This window comes from Apodemus sylvaticus, chromosome 8, assembly GCF_947179515.1.
Source record: "Apodemus sylvaticus chromosome 8, mApoSyl1.1, whole genome shotgun sequence".
Taxonomy (NCBI): domain Eukaryota; kingdom Metazoa; phylum Chordata; class Mammalia; order Rodentia; family Muridae; genus Apodemus; species Apodemus sylvaticus.
In genome coordinates, this window is record NC_067479.1 from 1,322,361 (window position 1) to 1,342,592 (window position 20,232).

Consider the following 20,232-nt stretch of genomic DNA (forward strand, 5'->3'; position numbering starts at 1 on the left):
AGTGTCAGGAAATCTGTTTTTCTAATGTTATTCACCACTAAATTAAAGAAAATTGATGTAGCTAACTCAGTAGATAAATCATATCAGATAAAAGCTTTTTGTCATAAAAGCTCTTAGCAAACCACCAAGAGAAGTAACCTTTCTTAACATAACTTATCCATGAAAACCTACAAACAAGGATAAATGATGAGCATTCAAGTCAAGAGAGAAGTAAGCTATTTGTGTTACTGTCTCTACTTCTGTCCAGTATTTTCTAGAACCCAAACTGGGACAACAGAATCAGGAAAAAGAGCAAAGAAGTAAAAATTAGCAAATGAAAGACAAAGAGAAGGGAGAAGAGGAATCTTACAAGGAAGCACAAAACAGTTTCAAGTGATGCATTTATCTACAGAAAAAATATGAATGAGCCTACAGAAATGTTTTAGGAGATAATAGTTTACAGTAATGTTGTTGGATATGGGATTAGTATACAAAATCCATAATACTTTTACATCACAATTAATGAAGTTTTAATAGAAAGTAATTTATTAAAAATACTGAAGGATATCTACATATACATTTCACAAAAATATGTAAGATCTTTGGAAAAATAGAAAGTATTACTAAAACATGCAAAAAAACAATAAAAATGAAAAACTCAATAGATATGTCTTTGACAACAGTTAAATCTCTATATCAAGATATATTTACTTTGTCTTATAGCTCAAAGAACTTGAGTTTATGGTGACTGTGGTTGCAGTTCATCCTGTAGGAAACCCATATGAACATTTCATGTAGCCACAAACCAGAAAAGAGGGAAATATTTCTGAATTGGGGCCAGTATAACTTTCAAAGGCCCAATCATATTTATTCCAACCAGGCTCCCACTAAAGGCTGCATGCATAACCTAAACATGGTACCATAAGCTGGGAACCTAGAGTTCAAAACATGAGTCAAAATTGACATTCTGTATTCAAACCATAATCAAAAACCACATGTGTTTGGGCCTCATAGTTCTTAAGTGTATGTGACTGAATCATCAGCCATTGTATACACTTGGGAGTTTCTGACACAGACAATTTCATGAATCATCTCATTGTCACCAACCACCAATAACAGTCCCCAAAACTCTGGTGTAGTGACGATATACTGTACAATTCAAGTGAAAACTTTTGAAATGAATGGATAAATAGTTCAGATTATCATTATAGTAGTCTTATTTCATCTAACACAATAATGTTCAAATCTTTGAGAAGTATATAAAAAGTAATTTTCAGAAGAAACTTACATGATTAAAGTTTTCCCTGAGAATGAAATTAAAGTTAACAATAATGTGAAAGATTACTGCAATGTCAGGATGACATTTTGTGTAACTTGATCATTTCTTCTTATTAATTTATTCCAATATAAGTGTCAAAATTTGTTGGAATTAAAATAAATGATTTCGTTTACTTAATCTCATTCTAACAACTGTTGCAAGAGCAGATGGCATTGTAGGCACACAGAAATTACTCCAGAAAGTAAGGCTTTCTATAAGGTGGCAAAACAAGTAAACATTTTATGAGAGCCCTTGTGTTTACAGCACTTCTCACTCACAGACCAAATAGAAGGCCCGTGGAACATCACAGAGCTCTAAACAAGGTCCACCTCTTGTTGACCAGATACAATGGCAATGCATTTTAGAACAAGGACAAGTAAAACCACTAATTTTCATTCCTTGAAGACAGAAACTGGGAAAACTTTCCATTGTTATAGAATGAATAGTAAAACCTATTGTTTGGAAGCTATGCTGTACAGAAAGCTGTGGGCTGCAAGAAATAAAGATAATCAGCCTACATGAAATATAAGTCTGTCTTATGGATTGCTGACAAGAGAGGTTGTATCTACAGTATCAAGGACAAATAGCCTCCAAATGATTTTCACACACACACACACAAATTTCAAAAACATAAATTATTTTTTTAAAATAGGGTGAAAACCTAACTTAAATATGATCTTTAGGGATTGGATCTTTTGGAAGTTGTTAGTGCTGTTAACCTTATCTAAGACCACCAGGATAGAGTCTTGAAGAATGAACATTGTAGGCTTTGTAAGAGGGAGAGAAAATGAAAAATACATATTCACACACGTTCTTCATTGCTTCCATGTAATATTGTACCACCTTCGGGAACTGACAGCAAGGACAGTCTAAGGGCTGTATCCCTTAGTCTTTGAAAAAGAACTGTGAGCCCAAATAAATTTATTTCTTTATGTTTATTTCACTTTGTGGCACTGTATTATTTACAACTTGAGACAGCCCTGAAGAACATGTATTTCCCCAAAGAAAATGAAATAAAATCTAGAGATCTGAACATTTTTAACTCTTGGTTTGGGTAATCCAAAAAGAAAAAAATCTTTATGTAAGAATCAGACACAGATATCCAGAACATATAGATACATATGTTTTTCTCATTATCAAATTTCAAAGGAAGTAGTGATTAGAAACAAAATTTGAAAAAGATTCTCTGGAAAAGAAGATAAAAGGAAAAGGAGTGGCTAAAGTACTTTGTACCAGCTTGAAAACCTTATGGTTCAGATTCCCATAATGAGTATGTCTGGTCATGGTCAGACAGAGAAATATACAGAAGAAACTCCAGAAGCTCATGGGCTAGCAACTGTGGTGTGCACAGCAACAGAAAACAAGGAATCATGTCTCAAACAAAGTGGAAAGCCAAAATTGACATCAAGGTTGTCCTCTGAGTGACCTCCATATGCTGGCATGCACAAAAACTGCACAGTGCTGCTTCAAAGTAAGTTTTTTTAAAAAAAAAAAAAGTGAAGACAGATGATACTGCTCAGTGACTAAGAACCCTGGCTGCATTTCAAAGAACCTAGGATCAATTACCAGCACCTACATGATGGCCCATAACCTTCCATAACTCCAATTCTAGGAAATCCAATGCCCTTCTGACATTCATGGCCCCAAAGCATAGATGTCATGAAAAAGCATGCATGCAGGCAAAACACCCACATACTTAAATATTTGTAAATAAATAAAATGTTTTAAAAGAAGAAATATCTTCTATGTATCAATGTGTTATCCATAAATGCAACAAAAAATTGTTGGAAAGTTAATTACAAAACTCACCTTAGTTTTTAAGAAGGTAAATTTCTGTCTGAAAGTTGGCAAGGTCTACATGGATACTGTCTTAGTTCACAATACCACAGACTGAATAAATCACACAATGAAAAGATTTATGTGGGCTTGTGGTTCTGGCCCAGGAACAATAAACCGCATTTCATGGCCTTGATTGAAAGACACCCAAGGTAGTGGGCATGAGATAGAGAGGAAAAAGAAGCTGCATAAGAGATTTAACACAATCAACTTTGATAGCAGAGCCCTCTGATAATAATCTGTCAGTTCATCAGTATATTCAGGGGCCAACACACTGGAACCTGAAAGCTAAGCATGGCAGTAAGATGCCTACTCTACATGCACGCAAAGTCAAAAACCCTCAAGATTTTACAGTTTTTACCTTCAGTTTATGTGACCAATAGCAAAAAATCTAGAAAGTTGTATCATGTCCCAACTATCATGAAAGCTGAGTTCACATAAATAATTTGGAATTGTTCATGGCAAGGGAGCCCTCAAGCTCCTCCTGTATAATTCTAAGAACTCTGCTATTCCTCTAAATTCAAAGCCTCTGCCAAATTTCACAACACACTCTAACATAATTATTTTACCCAACCCTCTTCTGCAAATTCTGACAGTATCCCAGGTAGAGGCTAACCTATAATCACAAGTAAATTAATATTGTTTTGCATATATTTTACCATTAAATAATGACTCTTAGGAGTTAGCACTTTTTTCAAAAATTTACAGTGGTACCTTGCTAGAACAGACAAATTTTGTTAGTTTCATTTTTTAATGAGATTTTACTTACTCACTTTACATCCTGCTCACTGCCCCTCTCCCAGTCACTCCCTCCCACCATCCTTTCCCCATCTCCTAGTCCCTTCTCCTCTGAGGGGGTGGGGGCCCCCTGGGTGTTCCTGTTACCCTGGAACTTCAAATCTCTGTGAGGCTATGTGCATCCTCTCCCACTGAGGCCACACAAGGCAGACCAGTTAGTAGAACATACTCCACATACAGGCAACAGCTTTTGGGATAGCCCCCATTCCAGTTGTTCAGTACCCACATTAACAACTTGCATGTGGTTGCATATCCACTACATGTGAGTGGGGATACCTTGGTCCAGCCAGTGTAACTTCTTTGGTTAGTGGATCAGCTTCTGAGAGGCCCAAGGGTCCATCCAGAATAGTTGATTCTGTTGGTCTTCCTGTGGAATGCCTACCCCCTATGGCTGCAATTCTTCCTCCTATACTTTCATAAGAGTCCCCTAGCTCTGTCCACTGTTTGGCTAAGGGTGTCCCCATCCATCTGAGTCAGCTGCTGTGTAGAGTCTCTCAGATGTCAGCCATGCTAGATTCCTGTCTGCAAGTATAACAGAATATCATTAATAGTGTCGGGGGTAGGGTCTAAGTTGGGCTGGTTATTGGTTGATCATTCCCTCAAAGACTCCATCTTTGTCCCTGCATCTTCTATAGACAGGATAAATTTTAGGTTGAATGTTTTGTAGCTAGGTTGTTGTCCCTATTGCTCCATTGGGGTTCCTGCCTGGGTATAGCACATGACCACTTCAGGTTACATATCCCCAATGCTGTGGGTGACAGCTAAGGATACCATCATTGATTCTTGGGCACCTTCCTTATCCCAGGTCTCTGTCTTTTCCTAGAGATACTCCCTACTTCCCCCATCCCTGTCAGTTGCAGATTCCTATACATTCTCATGGGCATCTGGCCATCCCTCTTGCCCCTCCCCACACCTGACACCCCCATTCCTCTCTCCATCCCCACTCCCACCCAGTTCCCTCCTTCCTTCTCCCTTTAATGACTATTTTTATACACAAAATTGAGGATGCTTGAATCTCACTTAGAAGGAAACAAAATAGACAAACTAATTTTAAGTGAAAGTATTTAATCTCAAGATTATCCAGAACTGGGAATTCAAGAAGAAATTTGACAAGAATATAGGTCTTTAAATGAATCACATAATAGTCTGTTAAATCATTTTCAGTATGATTTAATGTCTTTGATAAAGGTGCAAGTTTTCCGAAGAATGAATACTAAGCAAATTAAGTTGACTGCAAGTAAAGTCATGATCAGTTTGACAAAGAAGTCTGAACTTCAATAACAGCAAAAAGTACCCATCAAATGCAAATAAATTCTACTCCTCTGTCTTCACCTTGACCCCTAAAAGGTATACTGAACGTTATGAAAAATGCCCTATCTTCACATGAAGCGAGAATTCAAACATAACAGTGCTTTCTGGGTTGAAAACATCAAGAAATTGATTTAAGAAGACACTAGATTTTTGAAATGTCTCTGAATCCTTGGAAGAGCCAATTTTATCTGAAAAAAATTACAGGTCTTAAAAATCTAGAGGAAGTTATAGATTTCTTGGAAAAGAATTAAAACAGTCAACCTGGTAGGCGAGGTGATAAACATAACCAGAGCTCTCTTGGAAACTTCTTCCCTAATATTCCAAGAAGGACAGTGGCCAGATGGTCTTTACAGTAAGGTCTGCCTAATTTTGATGCTCTGCTCACTCTTATTTAAGTAATTATAGATCATATTAAAACTATAAAATTCCATAGTATAATTGATAATGTTGATCAGACCTGGCAATGTTTTAATAACTAAAGTTAGAGGCAAGGTCCACATGAAAAAATAGAAATAATGTATGATTCAATAAAATCCACAGGTGATTCTTATTATCTAGATTTTTGATTCTAAAATGTATTCCAGGAATTAATAAGTAATGCCTTTTAGAAGCCTTCATGATATATATCATTGTTTTGATGAGTAGCAAAAAAATTGGAAATCTGCAGTCATCAATTACTAAGCTTCATTTGGACCATTGTATCCAAATGCAGTAATTACCTTACAGCTAGATCTCTACAGCCAGGGAACTAGTTTAAAGTACCAAGCAATTAAAAAATGTATTTCATTTACAGATGGTATATACACATTTCTAATGAGACCCAGGAGACTTTATTAAAAAATCTAAATTAATTTAGTTATGTAGACATGTAAAACCAGTTAGAAAAATCAGTAGTTTTTTTCTCTTCTGGAAATAAATATATGGCAATGCGCAAAAGCACACACGTGTATACACACACACACAGACACACACACACACACACACACACACACACACACACACACATATATATATATATATAATAAGCATATGGTAAATATACATACACACATAAATATATGTGTAAGTTTTACTAAAGAATATAAAAAAGAGGTCCAAATAAAAAGGAAAACATAGTATTTTCTGCCTGTAGTGACTAGGCTCTAGGTTTCAAAATTACTTCACTTATTATTTTGAGGCAGGGTCTCATTTTCTGAAGATCCTTGTGCCTCTGCCTTCCTAGTCCTGGGATTACAGATTTAAAGCACCACACAAGTTCAAAAGGTAAGCCTTTAAAACAACATTTGAAGATAGATGGATATGAAATTACAAACTTTATAATACAGAGTTCTAAACTAAAGTATCGACTAAGGAATAAATATATTCAGTACATTTAGCAGACAAAGATTAATGACTTCAATATAAACAACTCTCAAAACTGATAAAAAACAAAATCACAGAACATTGACAATGTTATCAACAGCAAAATATAATTACTTTAAAAAGAAATTAGCTCTAAGTGATCGATACAGACATTTCTGCGTGAGAAACATTACATGATTGTGCTGTTGCAGATCATAATGATAGGACAAGAGTAACTTTTCTACATTGCTTGGATGCGAATGATTTACTATAAAGGTTTTGAAAGTCACCTTTTCTTTTCAAACTTTAAAGCATACAAGTCTGTATTTAGGGCCCACTCCCATAATGTCAATTGTGAAAGTATATTTTTATACTTACATATATAAAAATTCTCAGTAAGCAAGGCAAGGCAGCATACATCTGTAAACTCAGCACTCCATAGTTTAAAGCAAGTGAGAGAGAAACCATCTTGCTCTACATTCTAGAAAGCTAAAACTTAATCGATTACTGAAATGTAGGAGAATAGTTAAGAGAATCTTGTTTTGCCATAATAAAGTGATTGACTGTGTTGGACTAATGGTTTCTACAAATGCTGTTAGCTGATTTAAATAAAGAGTACAGGATGGAATAAGTGGTAAACACCTGGGAATGAATGCAGATGATGCAGAGGTTCCCTTTTCTTTAATCTGTAGGGGTAAGATGCTTGTGAAAAAGAAAAGCAATGTTCAGAGTGACATTTAAAGTGCATGCCCTGTATGTATGGGTGGATACACTGAGAAGAGAACACAGGATAGTAACAGAAAACTCTGACTAAAGTGAGCTAAAAAGCTTTTACACATTTCCTTGTGTTTTTAAAATTGTCTCACAGTCAATTATTATTGTTATGTGTGTGTGCTTCTGTGTGTGTGTTTGTGTGTGTATGTATGTGTGTGTATGTGTGTGTGCTTCTGTGTGCGTGTGTGTGCTGAGTCTACTTATTATTGCTCATGCTGGATATCCAATCAAAGGTCTTGTTCCTGCAGAAGACTGATTCTCTTTCTTTCAGCCATTAATTGCTAAAGCCCTTAAGTATGTGGGTTTGTGAAAGTGGGGGGATCAGAAAAGGGGAAATCATTTGAAATGTAAATAAAAAAATATATTGAATAAAAAAAGAAAAAAAGAAAAAAGAAAGCAACCAGAATCTACAAACACATTTCCTTCAAAAATTGTCTCAATCTTTCTGCATATTTAAACTTACCATCTGCATTGCTTCTAGAATTCTGTTTCTTAATGTTGAGATTATAATTCCTTTTCTCTACATTTTCTGAATATGAGTGAAAGAAAAACCCTTTATGGTATTCAATAATGGCTTAGAAAAAAAGGATTTAATTTCCAAAAATTTTACTCTATGAAATATGTTATGACTAATATATCAATATTATACCAATATATTAATTAATTAATATATAAATATAAGAGTTAATATGATGTAATATAATAGTTAATATAATATACTAATTATTTATTTTGATTATATTAGTATACTAGTTGTGACTAATCCTAACAGTCTCATGTCCTTTAATTAGAAGTTAAGATAGTATTGACTATTTTAATTCTGATTATAACCTTTTTGTATAAAATAAGAAGCATCATCCTCAGAGCAGGTACAGTGTTATTATTTGTTCCCTATATTTGAGTATTTTTATTATTTAGTATTTTAAGATTTATTATTTAGCATTATGTATTTATAGTTGTTATTTTCATATCAAGTTATTAAAATTTATGTGAAAGATTTTTAAATTAGATGATTATTAATATATAGATATATAGTATACATCTACATGTGTCTATATATTAATATATGGATATATGAATATTAAGATATAGCTGTTTAGTCATAATAGTATAATAGTAGATCAGTTTATATATAAAAATTTCTTACTTTATATAGAATCAAAGCATTTGTAGAGCATATGTAGAGTCAAGCATTTCTTTGCTTGTCATGGACTTTAAAAGCTACATGAATAAATGATATTTTTGATGGTCTAAAATATCTTTGGTCTCTTACATTTTAACTGATATGTTTCAAACACAACTTTTTGCAAAATGTTAGGGTTGGAGCGATAACTCAATGGTTTAGAACTCTGGCAGCATTTACAGAAGACAAGAGTTCAGTTCCCAGCACCCATATCCACAGCTCTCAGCTGCCTGCAACTCCAGCTGCAGGGAGATCTAACACTCTCTTCTGTCCTTTGCAGACAACCACACTCACATGCACATGTTCACATACACAGATATAGATATAAATTAAAATGTAAAATGTCATTCTTGACTTTTGTATGACCTTTTACTTTATGTACAGTGGCTGGAACTCACTATTGATAAATTCATGAGACAATCAGAGGTGTGCAGTCTTTAATGTCAGTCTTGGTGTGGCCTTATTCCTCTAGGTGGCTTTTACAGTCCTTTTCGACCTGGAAGCACTTCTGAAGATATGGTGCTTGGGATTTACTGGCTATATCAGCTCATCTCTCCACAAGTTTGAACTATTGCTTGTTATTGGGACGACTCTCCATGTGTACCCAGATCTTTATCATTCTCAGTTCACATACTTCCAGGTAATATACTGCAGTTACAATTAATGCCTATCCCTCATGAAAATGGAAGTTGCTTATTATAACAAATACATAAAATACACACATTTGGTAATATGGCTTTGAGGGAGATTCAATATAATTACCAGAAACATTGCATTAACAAATTTTAATCATTGTTTTGCTGAAAATTCAGTAATATATTCAAATCTTTAACAAAACTTCTCCCAACTGACAGTTTATAGGTATACATACTTATATAAGTAGGTATAGCATGCATCTAATTTTAGATATCAAATTTTAAACCTAAGAAGATTTTGGCACAAACTTAAAGGACATATGAGCTTATTTCAAGTGTATGTTCCTTTCAAACTTTCTTACTAAACAATAGTTTACAATGGATGTTTTAAGGGTTAAAAAATTTATCCTCACAGATTTAAATTCATCTTACATTATTACTTACAAATGTTTATTTCTTTATTTTGTGACAGTTAAATAATTAGTGTTATAATTATTCCTTTGTAACAATTGTGTATCTTTTTCAAATGTGATATTTTAGATAGAAATGCCTTATAATTACTAAACAAATGTTAATTATTAGTTACATTTTTGTAATTATTTAATTCTAGAATATGCTCATTGTACCGTTAAATTCATGATAAAATGATTATTAAAATACTCACATGTAGTAGTCTAATCAAAACTTTTTCAAATGCATTCAAATTTCTGACTTGCATAATTTATAATGGGAATATCAGAACATACATTGGTGTTCTACAAGAAAATATTTCTAAATATTTGAGGAATTAAATGGCAGCAGAATTTAATTATTAACTTAGAGAAATCAGATTTTAATTCCTTAGATCAGTGGTTTTCAACCTTCCTAATGATGCAAACTTTAATACAGTTCCTCATGTTGTGGTGACGCCCAACCAAAAAATTATCTTGAGGGTATTTTATACCTGTAATTTTGCTACTGTTATAAATTAGAATGTAAATATTATTGGAGATAAAGTTTGCCAAAGGTGTCACGACCCACAGGATGAGACCATTGCCTTGGATAAAAGAATATGCATGCTAACTTCATGATTTTACTTATTGGTAATAATGAATTCAGCATATTGAGAACAATGATTACTCTAGCTTTCACAATCCAACTTAAAATGACATAGAAGTACATAAAAGACATGAGACCATAGTCCATAGAAATTAAAAACAAATAGTCCACAAATCCAGACTTTAACTTAGCTTTAATGAACCAGAACCTGTTAAAATTGTGAGGTTCTTTGATGGCTCTGGCTCTCCTTCATAACATCTTTGGTCTTAAACACCTAATCACTTATAGGGTCCTGTCATGATCTTTAGAAACCATTACTGAAGTAGTTTGTACAAGAATTTTCAACATGTTTTAAAATATCTGTAAATAAACATGCATACCAAATATAAAAGTTGATCTTGATTGTCAGCATGATTAGACTAAGATCCAACTAAATTATGTGTAAGACACACCCCTGGATATGTCTGAGTGTCTGTGCAAATATTACCAAAGAAGACTCGCTAAAAAGGCTCAGCCCTATAGGTGGTAACATCACATAGTCTAGAGACCATTAAGGATTAAATCACCACAATGGAGTAAATCCTCAACAACTGTGAGTCAGAAAAAAAATCTTCTATTTAACATAATTGTTCAAGGACTTTTTTTGTCATTAGAAGAGGACATTGACTAGTATACTATATATGCCTGTCACAGTTGTTCTTGGACTCCATCATCTGGATTTGAACATCTGCTTGAATATCTTGTGCCTACACTAAGAGAAATAATTACAGATCCTATGCCTGGTAGTTAAAGAAATTAAGTCTTGATTGCAAACCTAGTGATCAGGTTAAGACAACTATAAGCCAGTCACATGATCCCAGCATTCTAGATGTGGGAGGATGTTCACAAGTTCAAAGTCAGGGTGGGAATGTGTCAAGAATTACAGGACGAAAAGCTAGCAGCTAGATCATAAAGCATAACACTGATTCAGACAGCTTCATTTCTCACACCAGTCTTATCAAGTGTTGCATTAATATTTTAAGTATGCAGCTTCATGACTTATTCAGTCATAGATGCCATTAATTTACTTGACATACTGCAAGCTATGCATCTATTCTTGCAGTAAGAGCAATAAGGTTCATCAGTATTTCCTGTTGAGTCAAGTCTAGAGAGGTAGACTTTATAAAAAGCAAAATTCAGAGACTGAAAGTTGTGGGGTTTCACAGAGACTCCACCTATTTCTTTTATGTTGATTTCTTTCTTAAGCAGTTTTGTTCCATATGGTTCACAAAGATAGCTTCCCAGAAGTTTGGGCCTCAAATGGTTCTTGTAGTGATACTTGTTAGAGATAAACAAACAAGGAACAGCAACCAACTCTCTAACTGAGATATCCAGCATAACTCCTGAGGATAACTCAGGATACTGGATTTGAGCCAGACTGAGTCATGGAACTTGGGTGGCTCTGCTTACGCCTCATGGTCAAAGCATACAGCAGAAATTATTTTAGAAAGGAAAGTCAAAAAGAATGAGAATATAGAGACTGGAAATGCAAAAGCTAAGAGTTATTTTACACCCATGAAACATTAAAATCTCATACTTAAAGTGTTTCTGTTATTTACTATATTCCAAATAAAATATCCATCTTTTCCTGTATACCCTGTCTCCTATGGATGTTTATGTATGATGTTTCATTTAAGCCACTAACAGTTTATTAATTTAGTATTTTTAGTATTATTTAATATTATACTGCCTCTTATGATTGATGGCCTATCCTATATTAGTTTGAAACATTTTTATTTCTTAAAGGTACCTGAAAAATGATAACACCTTACACCTAATGAAAAATGGCATCTTTCTATGATGCTTATTTCAGCTTTTATTTTTCCGAGACATGGTTTCTCTGTGTAGCCCTGTCTGTCCTGGAACTTACTCTGTAGACCAGGCAGGCCTGGAACTCAGAAATCCACCTGCCTCAGCCTCCTAAGTGCTGGGATTAAAGGCGTGTGCCACCACCACCTGGCATTTCAGCTTTTTATTACACACCAATTCATACTTTTTTTAAAAGGGGTGTTTTGTTGTTAGATGGGCATGAGTCTTTTGCCTGTGTACATGTATATGAAGAATGTGCATGACTGGTGCCTATGGAGGCCATGAGATTGTGTGTCAAACGCTCAAGACCAAGAGTTACAGGTGTCTGTAAGCCACCTGATGTGGGTTGCTGGGAACTGAAATTACTTCTTTACAAGGGCAGCCAATACGCTTAACTATAAGGCCACATTTCAACCCCTGAATTTATACCTCTTAATCATATTATATTACCTTAAAGGGTGCATGTGATTTATTGGTTTATGTTCTTTTGTAATAAAATAAAGTACCATAAAATAATATTTCTATAATATGTTTGGCAAATAATTAACATTTTAAATTTAAAAATGAATTTATTAATTATTTGTCTTTGGATTGGGTTTTGCAAATACCTTTCAAATAAATATGTGTTATAACGTATAGCATCTATAGAGTAGAGACAAGTTAAGCAAGTACAGAAAAGCTCTAAAAACACAAGGGTTATCTAAGAATGAAGCTTGTTTCTCTCCAGCAGTTGGTTAACACTCAGGGAAGCCAGGTGCTTCTGTTCCATGAGAGCCTCATAGGGCTTAGACGGTTAGGGTGGATCTGACTATCTATAGTCTTTACAAGGTTTTCAGTTTGGATTCATAGGTACCATCCCATCTGTCTCTGTTTTTAGGCCAGAGAAATGGAAAGTAAATATAACTAGAGCAAGCTTGAATTACCAAGCCTATAATTGCACAATTTTCTTGTTTTCATATCTGGTAAGCCTGAGCCTAGTCCATTGGGTACATGCAGATGCAGAATGCAGATGAAAAGGCTAAAAGGTAGAGTCTGTTGCCCTGGGGAGTCACTTGGCCAAAATCCAGGAAGATCTATTGTTTAAAAGAAGAAGGAAATAATAGATGTCGGAATAGAAGTCTGAACCAGGCCTAAATAGACGTTTGATGTTCCCTATTTATTAGTGTGGATTGCCTAGGAAGGTTTATTTCAAGAGCTATTAAGCATAACTAATATAGAACTAAATATTTACTTAGGCTTTAAGCATTGAAAAAATGTTTCATTTCAGCAGTATGTACTAATTAATACTATTTTGAATTATCATATTGTATGTTGAAACAGTTGCCAATCTTTGTCCTCATTCATTGATTTGAGAATTCTTGTTTTCTCACTGGGGATTAGGTCACATGATAGGGTTGTTTTAGTTACTGTGTTGCAATTTTTAGTCTCTAGATGAAATGGAAAAGTGTAACTGTTTTACATGGACCATAAAAATGATACCTTAGTAATGGATTTTTATAAAATTCTGTTTCTAGCATCTATGTCTTTTTCTCCATGACTAGGTTCTGCGGGTAGTCCGGCTTATTAAGATTTCCCCAGCATTGGAAGACTTTGTGTACAAGATATTTGGTCCCGGGAAAAAACTTGGAAGCTTAGTGGTGTTCACTGCCAGCCTCCTGATAGTTATGTCAGCCATCAGTTTGCAGATGTTCTGCTTCGTTGAAGAACTGGACAGATTCACCACGTTTCCAAGGGTGAGAAGTTGACATATAGCCCATTTAATCTATTTTATTTTAGCAATGGTGATTAACATAAAAGGAATTCCATTTTAGCCATGGTTCAAAAAATTAGCATATCTTTGATAACGAGATCATGAAATTTTAGTATTTTGAACAGCCTCTTTTACAGGGAACAAGTACCTGAATACATTTTCAGAGCCATCAGTGTACACTTGGGCTGTAAAATTCTGGAAACAATATTTTTAGATGCTACAAAACATCAGTAAAAGAAAATGGGAGCAATGCTCCTTCGTGCCTATGAATTGCAATGTAGCGGGTGTTTTGACTCAAATATCCATTTTTGTTAGATGTAATATATTTTAGGCTTATTTTATTTCCTTTTATGTCATGTGTAACCTAAAAGCAAATGTTGGATTGTTTATATAACAATATTATTCATAGACCTCAAATTTGAGTGGAAATGATCAGATTTCTGCATTCTTGTTAAAATTCACAAGGGATAAAGGAAATATTGGCAACAAATGGTTCCTTAAGTAGGACTTAGGATTCACTTTCTGACTACAAGGACCCATGTAGACTGAGAAACATAACAGTGCTATGACTGACACAGATTCATTATGTGTTCCCACTATAGCTTAAAATAATAAGACTCATGTCTGTGGGAAAAATAATCATGGTGTAAAACAGGATAAAAGTATGTTCTTTTAAGTTAAGATTTGAAAGTAGTAAACATTAAAAGTAGTTTACTTTTAATGAAGGTATTAATGTGATAGTTTTAAAATAATTTTGGTTCTAAATTTGCAACGTAGCTATTAGTTTTGGAATTTATCCTCTTATGACAGAAATTTCTCATCCAGCAATTTATTGAATATCTCTAATGAATCAGGTTATGTACCATGTATATACACAGAACTAAATTTTAGGTCCTCAAAACCTCTCAGTTAAGGGGAGGGGCAAGCAATTAAACACACAGTTATGCAGGCTCAAGGCACACTAGAACACCAGAGGAAGACCCATGATCAGGGAGAAGTCCAGAGAGGCTTATTGGAAGAAGTGAGCCCTGGAGTGAGAGGATATAGCCAGAGACAGCATAGGCTTTCTGGTATAGAACATGCAAAAGGTGTAAGGTGAGCAGGTTTTCAGAGGAAAGAGAAAGAATAGTTAATAACTGTATCGGTCGGGATTTCTACTGCCATTTTAAACCATGACCAAAATCATCTTGGGAAGAAAAAAGATTTTATATTCTAATTCACAGTTTGTTGAGAGAAGCCAAGGCAGGAGTGGTAACAAAAGCCGTGGAGGAATGCTTTATACTGACTCTCTCCCCATGACTTGCTCAGCCTGTTCTCTTATAGCACCCAGGAATGGCACTTCCTATATGTGAGCTTAGCCTGCTCACATTAATTATTATTCAAGAATATTCCTCAGAGACTTGCCTAGAAGCAATTTCATGCAGGTATTTTTTTCCAATTATTCTTACCACTTCCCAGACATGTCTACATTTGTGTCGAGTTGATAAAAACCCAACCACCATCTCAGTGGAGAGAGGAAGATGTAAGTCTGAGATATCTATAGGAGGATAGGGTTTAACATATGTGCCCTAAGAAGGACCATGTGTTTGGGTTCCTAGTGAGAGAGAAAGCAAAATTCAGAACATGAGTATAAAGGCTGTCCTTAGACAAGCACTGAGATCTAGAGGACAAGGTTGTCAACAAGGACAAGGAGCCAAGGAATTCATGGGCAAGCTATTCACTCACTGTGCTATAAGGCAGCAGCACTAGGGAAGTCTAAAGTAGATTTCATCACCACAGCTCTTGTTCCTGAAGAACAACGTGAACTGAGAGCAGGTTGGTCTGCAAGGTCATGGTGGATGAGACCTTTACTTCTGAATAGCCATAAAACAAACAAACAAAAAAAGTCCTGTCTTTTATAAGACATGAGATGGTTGTCATAAAGAGAGAATCCAGACATGGGAATGCACTGATCTAGAATAAAGAAGAATGCTCTAGTGGGGTCCCTGGCAAAGAAACCTCTTGCAAAGGTGCATGAGCCAAAAATAACAGCAGTGCCCTTTGAGTGTGTCCTCCCAGTGAAGCAGGACTGAGTCCTTGACTGCAGCTCCCTCCAGAGGACTGCAATGTTCAGGGTACATACCAGCATCATCATGGAGAAGATTTTGCCTGTGGTGCATTCGGAAGCATGACACACAGGTTTCCGTGTCATCTCTTCCTCCTTCAATTGGGAGACAGAAGGAAGGATTAAAGCTGCTTCAAAAAGCAGATCTTCTCTTCCTGTAGCTCCTCACTGGCTCCTCTTGAGTGAATGTTCATGTTTTATTCTGTAACACTGGAGATGATACTATCTAATATCCATCTGTTCCTCTAATCTGATTCAGAACACTATTGAGAGCCACTGTGTTGGCTATTGTTCTAGGTGCAGGGAATTCTACAGGGGAAACAAGTTAGAACCAAAGACAGCTTTGTCCTTAAGAATTTCTTTATTTTAATTCCATGCTTTTGTCTCATATTTCTTCTCATTTCTCCTCACTGATTATATGCCTTACCCCAAGGCTTTTTGAATAAGACATTTTTTGAGTACAGAAATTCCAGCTGCCGAAGGGTAATGCTATCAGCACAGCCAGCTGAACGAGCACCTTGTAACAGATGCATTCATATTTCTGTAGCAATTTTTGACAAATAACAAGTAAAAACAATAAATCAGTCTCATGTGATATCAGACATTGCCCCTAAATGAGTTTAAAAAAGAAACATGCATTGGGGATATTCAGCAGTTTTTGAACTTAGGAAGCATGAGTAGAGCTGTGGACCTATGCGATAGTTACTGCATTTAGGAACCTACCCTTCTGACCACAAGTTCCAATTTTACCCTCTGATACATAATATTTTTTAGTTGTGTGGTGTTGAGCAAATTATTCTCTAAGCTTTTTATCATAACCAAAATGTAAGCAAAAGTGCTATTTTTTGCATCATAAATATTGAAAAATACACAACATACCTCGGCTAAAATGGTTGTAAGAGGTTCTAATACACCTTGCATGATGCGCTAGATTGAAGCCATTGTGACCTGTACTAAAGCCTGGGCTGCTTTTTTTTTTTTTGTAAATGAATATGTCTCCAAATTGAAAACAAACAATTACAACTTTTCCAAACCCAACTCAACCCAACCCAAAGATGTAAACAGTATATACAGCAGCCAGAAGAACTTTACAGAATCACAGGATTATTACTGTGTTCAAAGCCTGACCTTCAGGCCTGGGCTGCTTTCTAAACACTTCTCTGACTGACACATTCAGCTTAGTTCTATTTGCCAGTCAGAACAGAGGGAGGGAAGGGGGCTTATGTGACTTTCGGGGAGTGGGGAACCAGAAAAGGGGAAATCATTTGAAATGTAAATAAAAATATATCGAATAAAATTTAAAAATAAAGTAGGTGACACGTTCAGATAGCCAGTGACTCCTCCATTCCTCTCTACATGGTCACTTCACTATCCCAAGGAAAGCATATCACCCTTTTTGCCCCTCCTCGGTCACTGAACTAATGTCAATGCTGGCATCCTGATCTGTAACACCAGAAGGAGGATGGGGTATATCCCTGCACATGAGTATGCTCTGAAGCTAAATCCATGAAACATCATTAAATTTTACCAGGAACATTCATAATACTACAGCTATTGGAGGGAATCATGACCATCCCAATCAAAGAATGGGCCAGTGGTAGCTACTGGCTGATAGAGAAGCATCAAGAAAGACGGTTCAAAGCACACAGCACTCCCACCCCATTTCTCTGCCTCTGTCTCTCTGTGTCTCTCAGTCTCTCTTCTCTCTTTATTTTCACTGTCCCTCCCTCGCTCTCCATAACATATATATGTATATATAATATATATATATATATATATGTAGATGTGTGTCTGTACAGTGCACATGTGTAACCAGATGTTACACTATGTGGTGGCCATATGACAAGTTTGGATGTCATTCCTCAGAGATTCTCCATCTTATGTTCTGAGTCAGAATCTCTAACAGACTGTGAACTCATTAAATTCTCCAGAGCAGTCAGCCTCAGGGACCCATTCTTTCCACCTCCAAATCTCAAGTGCTGAAATTACAAGCACATCCCACAATACCTTTTATTTGGGGGAAGTGGGCAAGTGTATGTTCAAATGTATTATATGTGGTATATGCAGGTGTATGGACATGTATATGAGGGCATAGTTTCCCATGTGTACACAGTTGAATGCCAGTTCATGCAAGGTATCCTCCTGTAACACTCTACATCTTATTTGTTGAGACATGGTCTCTCATTGAACCTAGAATTTCAAGTTTTGGCAACAGTGGCTGTTCAGCAAATCCCTGGTATATATCTCTCTGCTCCCCTCCCAGCTCTGTGGTTAGAAAAATGAGACTGCACTTGGTGTTAATGTGAGTGCTGGGAACCCTAATGCACACCAAATGTTTCATATCCTGAGCACATTTCCCAGCCCCTTTGAGTTAGATTAACAGGAGCTCTAGAAATCAAACCCAGGTTGTTTTGAATGGAAAGTACCTTACAGGTTGAGCTATATTTCCTGTTTCCTCCCATCTTCTTTCTTCTTATCCAGTGTTTAGATGCTCGGGATAGGTTGGGTTTTTTATAGTATTATCCAAAGCATACAACAGTAAAATAAAATGGTATAAGAAAAATCACACAAGGGAGAGTGGAGAGATTGCTTGGTGGGTAAAGTCCTTTTCATACAAGTATAAAGATTCATGTTTGGACTCCCAGATCCAATGTAAAAGTCTGTGGGCATCATATGTCGGTAATGCCAGTACAGAGAAAGAAGAAACAGGCGGATGCCTAGAGCTCACTGGCCAGTCAGTCTGTCTGTCAGTGAGCTCCAGGTTCAGTGAAAGAACATCTCAAAAACTAGGACAGAAAGTGAGAAAGAAACACCTCTGTCCTACACATACATGTGTATGTGCAACTGTACATATGTGGATATATACTGGCACATACTTACATAGCATCACATATACATATATGTATGTGTATTCATATGCTTACATATACATACAGTGGGACAAAAAGAAAGGTTATGTGATATACTCCAAGATAAGTAAGAATTGTAACTGTTCATGTTGTGATATAAGTCCTGGCCATCATGGAAGATGGCTACCAAGAACAAGTATTGGGCCATGGAAAGGTGTAGGAAATAAACTGTGGAAGGCTTTTAAGAAGGGATCGGCACTCAACATGCAGAAAGAGGTAGGAAGAGGTCATGGCAGTGACTGTTAGATAGAAAACCAAAGATTTACAGAAGGTATCAACATCCTACAGGGAAATGAAACCATGTGATTGACAAGTAAGAAATGAATGAATCATGTTCCCTATAGTTTTCTGATAAAGATTGATAAGCATCATTTCACTGCAGCTTTGATCTGATTTCCCCTATACTTGCTACATAAAGTAACAGTCTATATGTTATGAAAATGGATATATCAAACATTCACTATATGGCTTTAATCATCCTTCTGACTCCCCACTAACACTATAATAGTACTCATTTCTTCTTCAGTGATGTAAGTGTAGATTGTTTTTATTCATAAGTAATATACCATACTCCAAAGCAGAAAGCATTAATTTTTAAAAATAGTTGTTTGATACAGACTTTCTTAATTTGAAAACCCTAAATAATAATTACTTGCTCTACTTAATTCTCAGTTATAAAATTATGTCTGAGAGAATTATTATACTGTAAAAACAATAAATGCTATAAAAGTCTTAATGACAAATTAATGTCCATGTTTCCTCTCAACCACTGAAGTGACTAATCACCCTCTTATTTGTCTTGAAAGAATTACTGAAAGTTTTGAAGAAACACTGTGCTCTTCTTTTTATTGTTTGCCATCTCATTATAGACTATGAGTACATTTGTAATAAGTACAATTTATTACATTAAAATTATCACAAAATTGTTAAAATTTATAATTTAACTTCCAGCAATATTAGTTCAATTAATATTGCTGATATTTTTATTGAGTTTAATTCACACTTCTGCTTTTTATTATGCATTATTAATTTTGTTATGAAATATCTCAGAAATGCAAATATATGCATATATATATGTCATACTAAAAGATGCTCATGACCTTTGGTTCATCCTTATAATACTAGCTACTTAGGAGCTAAATCAAGGTGGTCATAAGCTCAAGGCCTACCTCAGCTAGAAGATGAGTTTAAGGCCAACATAAGCAACTTAATGAAATCTAGTCTTGAAAAAAATGTTAAAAGAAAACTGAGGATAGACCTCTGTGTAGAATGCTTGCAGTACTGAAGAAAAAAAAGCATACTCTAACAGAGGCTGAGAAATATTAGATCCTAGGTTCAATCCCCAGAACAACAAAAAGTGTTAAATCAAAATACATTTGTAGCTGTGCAGAGCTTAGTATGCACAAAT

At 35.4% G+C, this 20,232-nt stretch overlaps 1 protein-coding gene across 2 annotated transcripts in view; it reads left to right on the forward strand.

Moving 5' to 3' along the window:
• Nalcn (sodium leak channel, non-selective) overlaps positions 1-20,232 on the forward strand; it is a 293,583-nt gene that overhangs the window by 116,413 nt on the left and 156,938 nt on the right. For both annotated transcript variants that reach the window (XM_052190478.1, XM_052190479.1), the window contains 2 exons: positions 9,013-9,180; positions 13,603-13,794. In XM_052190478.1, coding sequence (XP_052046438.1) covers positions 9,013-9,180; positions 13,603-13,794 — 360 coding nt within the window. The remainder of the gene's footprint in view (positions 1-9,012; positions 9,181-13,602; positions 13,795-20,232) is intronic.